Consider the following 5,000-nt stretch of genomic DNA (forward strand, 5'->3'; position numbering starts at 1 on the left):
AGTCCCAGTGGTAGTGGAGTAGTGACTGGTTGTCCAGGCTCATGTTGGGGTCATAGCTCTGCTCAGCACTCAGCTGCAGGTCCTGGGTCCTGGACCACACCCTGGAAGTACCACATCAGACATTACGCTATTTCAAGTGCAGTAAAAAGGGATCATGTCATGATCTGAAAACAAAACAAGGGGATGGTGTTTTTGTTTTACCCTTAAAAGGAGAAGTTCTACAACTTGATGTTAGATGGTTCCTCACCCTGAAAGTAGACTACAATGGGCTATGGATCACAGTTTCTCCTCACCCTGAAAGTAGACTACAATGGGCTATGGATCACAGTTTCTCCTCACCCTGAAAGTAGTCTACAATGGGCTATGGATCACAGTTTCTCCTCACCCTGAAAGTAGACTACAATGGGCTATGGATTAAGAAAGTAGACTACAATGGGCTATGGATTAAGAAAGTAGACTACAATGGGCTATGGATTAAGAAAGTAGACTACAATGGGCTATGGATTACAGTTTCTCCTCACCCTGAAGTAGTCTACAATGGGCTATGGATTAAGAAAGTAGACTACAATGGGCTATGGATCACAGTTTCTCCTCACCCTGAAGTAGTCTACAATGGGCTATGGATTAAGAAAGTAGACTACAATGGGCTATGGATTACAGTTTCTCCTCACCCTGAAAGTAGTCTACAATGGGCTATGGATCACAGTTTCTCCTCACCCTGAAGTAGTCTACAATGGGCTATGGATTAAGAAAGTAGACTACAATGGGCTATGGATCACAGTTTCTCCTCACCCTGAAAGTAGTCTACAATGGGCTATGGATTAAGAAAGTAGACTACAATGGGCTATGGATCACAGTTTTTCCTGGCCCATAACCTACTTTCAGGTTGAGGAACCATCTAACAGAGTTTACAAATACTGAACTCCTCCTTTAAGTGCTAACATTCCACTCCTTGTAGTCCGTGTCGTGTGCCAATGATCTTATGATCTTATATCTTATAGATCTTATTTTAGCCAATGATCTTATTATGATCTTATAGATCTTATTTTTAGCTTGGCCTGCAATCAGTGATTTTATTGTGTTCTTTTATCTTCCCGTCTTACCTGTAGGTCCCTCCCTCTATGATAGGAACCAGGCGGGCGGCCATGACGGTTAGCTGTAGACAGGCAGCCTTCCTCAGGGGAACCCCCTGGTAGGACAGGGAGAACACCAGCGAGTAGTTCCCCGAACGCAGAGCCATCTTGGGCAGCGAGAGCTGCAGCCGTCGCACGTCTACTTCCCCCGGGAGAGGGATCTTAGAGGCCAGAGGTGCTGCCACCTGGAAGCCGGAGGGTGAATAGAGCCACAACGCATTCATCACCACAGTTTGTTGCTCTGTACTGAAAGGGGCTCCATCTTGAAAACTTGACTGCTGAGGTGAACAAGTGACCCTTCACAAAGCCCCACCCAGAACTTTCCCCCCGGGGTTGCAACAGTAACCAAGGGGCGGGGCTTAGCGAAGGGTCAATGGTTTGAGATTGTATTATAGACGGTGGATAATCAACACAATACAGAACAACATATTGATTTATGAAGCGGTACCGAATGGTCGTAGTTGCAGTGCGGGGTGGAGAAGATCTCCCAGAGGTACTGGGCTCCGTAGCGGATGCAAGCCTTCAGGTCCACGCTAGCCTCCACCAGGGTGGGCTGGTAGCGCCAGATGGCTAGCCTAGGAGCCTGGACTACCTGAACCTCTGGCTCCTCACACTCCAACACCCTGATGGTCACCTCCACCCTGGCAACCACCCAGCTCACCAAGTTACTACAGTTCACCTAGTGGTGGGGAGGAGAATTACGGTCAATCTGCGTTTATTAGATTTGTGTTTGTTATAAAATGGGGTCGGGGGTTGGTTTACAGTAATCAAAACTGTTACTGTGTGTAAAATAATGTTTATCACAGTACAAGTACAACCTTATTTAGGTTGCTGCAAATTCCCTAGTGGTGGGAGGGAGAATGACAACTATCTCCATGTTGGAAAACGGTGTAAGAAAATTGTAAGTGTAGCTTTGTGTAATGAAACTGTATTGTCCAGCAGACATAATGTTTATTATAGTTGTACTGATAGGAAGTCCCTAGAAAAGGGAAATTCGGGTTTGCTGTCATTCACACAAAATCAAGAAACACATGAAAATAAACATGTTGATGATACTAAATAATATAAACCTAGTGTACCTGGACCAGGTATTGACCTGGGAACGCGTACACATGTTCAACAGAGGAGGTGGCGGAGAGCAGGGGCGCAGAGCCGTCCCTAAAGTCCCAGAGGAAGGTAACGGGTGTGGATTGAGGCGTGACGCCCGCCATCAGCATCACCGTCTTGTTGATGAAGGTGTCTCTGGGCCGGGCCTCCACCCGGGCCTCCGTCAGAACGTTCTGCACCTGGATGTGCTTGGTGATGTTCTGGCCGTTGAGCAAGTTGAACGCCCTGGATGCATTAAGAAAGATAGAATTTAGCAGATATAAAATACTAAAGCAACATGCAACAGAGCAGATTTTCATATTGGTGGCCCCACTGGGAATCGAACCAACAACCTTGGCATTGTTCAAAATTACAGTAACTTTCCCCAAATTACCAGGATTTCCAAAAATCCTGGTAAGAAGATTCCCGAAATCAGAAGAGAATCAGCAGGAAACGCTGGATCCTCCCAACCAGGATGTCTGTAAAAACCTGGGAAATTTTGGCGTTGCAAAGGAAGTTGGTACTTCAACAGAGAGTATTGGTGGTTCTGGCAGAACCCACAACCTTTGTGTTGTGAGCCCCATATTCAGTTGGTACGTCACCTCAACGAGAGGTTGAACGACACGGCCTCATTTACAACAGACTTACAGTACAGACTTTTAGTAGCCTACATTTTGGTCTTGGCGGCCCCAGCGGGAACTGATCCCCCTGCGTCTCTAGCCCCGTACTCAGTTGATACCTTACCTCAGGTAGATGGTGAGTGACCCGGCCTGGTCGGGGATGTAGGTCACCTCCTTCCCGATGTGGGGAAGGGGGAGGTGGTTAAGGTCAAAGGTCCACAGGAAGGTCACCGGGTTTCCTGTCAGGATGTCGGCTACCAAGGTCTTCTTGACGCCCACAGGCATGGCGGCGTCACAGCAGTCCAGGATACTCAGCGTGCTCACTGGCTCCATCACCTCCACCTGCAGGTGGCGCCGCTCAGAACTCACCTGGGGAAATGATGAGGTTACGGTAAAACAAGACAAAGAAAAAAACACAACAAACATCAACTATCATCACATATGTATCAACTACAACGATGTTAAAATGCTTAATAAGAATAAATTATAATACAAAAAGGTCCTCTAAACACGATGCGCAGCATTCTCTCCTGGAACTCCTGTATCTCACCTGGTTGTGTGCGGTCAGGTTTACCATGTAGGTGTCGACCCGGCCGAACTGGTGAACGTAGGTCTGGTTGAGGCCGAAAAGGGTCGAGTCGCCGCTGATGCTGAGGATGAAGCTCACGTTCGTCCCTGACGCCTTGGCGATGGTAAACTCCACCCTCTCCCCGACCGCCGCGATCCTCTTACTGGCCCTCAGCTCCAACCCCTGAATCTTATCCTGTACCGTCAACTCTCTGGAAAACGCCTCGCCGCTAACGTCGTTGGTAGCGTTTAGCATAACGGTGAACGGCCCTGGATCCTGGAAAACGTGGGACACCCTCCGTCCCATTTCTGTTCTGCCCAGCAACAGCCAGGTCCAAGATACGTTGGTGCCGGTCCTTAATTCTCCGTGGAGGGAGACATTGACGCCGGTGGCCACAAAGTTCTGCTCTGTGACGTTAGTCGCAGAGAACGTAACTCCTGTTACCACTTCCTGGACGTCAATGAACTTGGACACCGTATCGGCGCTGACCTCATTGGACACTTCCACAGTAACGACCTTCATTCCTGGAACAGTGAACCGATGAACCACAGAGGGCTCATTCCAGCCTAGAGCGCCCTCATCAGCCGACCACCGGTACTGCAGGTCCGAGCCTTTACTGGCCAACACCGTCAGGTTAGTGGAGGAGTTGACCGCCACAGGGTTGACGCTGGTCTCCAGGTACAGCTCTCCAACCGGATCGAGGAACTGGATTGTTCTGTTCACCGCGAGCGTTCCAAGGAGGTTGGTGGCCCGCAGGAAGACGTCACAGGGACCAGGGGTGGAGAAGTTGACCGGGATGGTCTTCCCGCTGAGGTTGAGCGCAGTGCTGACTGGCGCCAACTCCCTGAGGAGGTTCCAGCTGAAGGACATGTTGGTCCCTTCCCTCAGCGCGGCCTGGAGGTGGAGCACGCGGTTCGTAGCGTAGCAGCACCCCCCCTCGCCCCCCATCTCCTCCTCAGGCTGGATCTGCAGACCCTCCAGCTCCCGCAGCACGTAGATGTATACGCTGGCCTGGGCTGAGCCCACGTCGCTCTCTGCCGTGACGATGACGTTGTACGTCCCCACCGACCGGAAGGTGTAATGAGTCTTCCATTCTTGGAGCCTGGGCGTGCAGCCGTCACACAGGTTCCACGAAAACCGCACGCCATCGCCTTCCTCCAGGTGAGCCTTGAAGTTGACTGTGGCATTTATGGGGACGTTGACCCGATCAGCGTTGACCACCAGGCCGCGGATGGGTGCCAGGACCGCCACGGCAACCTGGGTGTGGTTGCTGCTCACCGGGTTCGCCGCCGTCAGCGTGACATTGAAGACTCCAGAGACGTTGTAGGCGTGTGTCGCGTTCGGGCCGGGGGTGAGGGGCGTTCCGTCGCCGAAATCCCAGGTGTAGAGGCTGGCAGGCGCCAGCGAAGAGGTGGTGAAGAGGTACACCTCCCTCAGAGTCAGGTTATTGGATCTAGTCCCGTTATGTTGGATCAGGACCAGTCCTACCGGCCGCTGGATCTGAATCAGGACGCTGTCGTTACTGCAGGAGATGTTGTTGGACACAGTGACCGTCACCAAGTACTGACCAGGGTTTTTATAGGTGAACACCAT

General features: G+C 50.8%; 1 protein-coding gene across 1 annotated transcript in view; it reads right to left on the reverse strand.

Annotated features, from left to right (window-relative positions):
• Nucleotides 1–5,000, reverse strand: part of LOC110487223 (polycystin-1-like) — a 133,268-nt gene that overhangs the window by 54,257 nt on the left and 74,011 nt on the right. Inside the window, 6 exon segments of the mRNA XM_036973073.1 lie at nucleotides 1–101; nucleotides 1,104–1,318; nucleotides 1,582–1,812; nucleotides 2,213–2,465; nucleotides 2,964–3,208; nucleotides 3,390–5,000. The exon segment at nucleotides 1–101 is cut by the window's left edge and continues 17 nt beyond it; the exon segment at nucleotides 3,390–5,000 is cut by the window's right edge and continues 1,001 nt beyond it. Of these exon segments, the coding sequence (XP_036828968.1) occupies nucleotides 1–101; nucleotides 1,104–1,318; nucleotides 1,582–1,812; nucleotides 2,213–2,465; nucleotides 2,964–3,208; nucleotides 3,390–5,000 (2,656 nt within the window).

Source organism: Oncorhynchus mykiss, unplaced genomic scaffold, assembly GCF_013265735.2.
Source record: "Oncorhynchus mykiss isolate Arlee unplaced genomic scaffold, USDA_OmykA_1.1 un_scaffold_219, whole genome shotgun sequence".
In the NCBI taxonomy this organism is placed as follows: domain Eukaryota; kingdom Metazoa; phylum Chordata; class Actinopteri; order Salmoniformes; family Salmonidae; genus Oncorhynchus; species Oncorhynchus mykiss.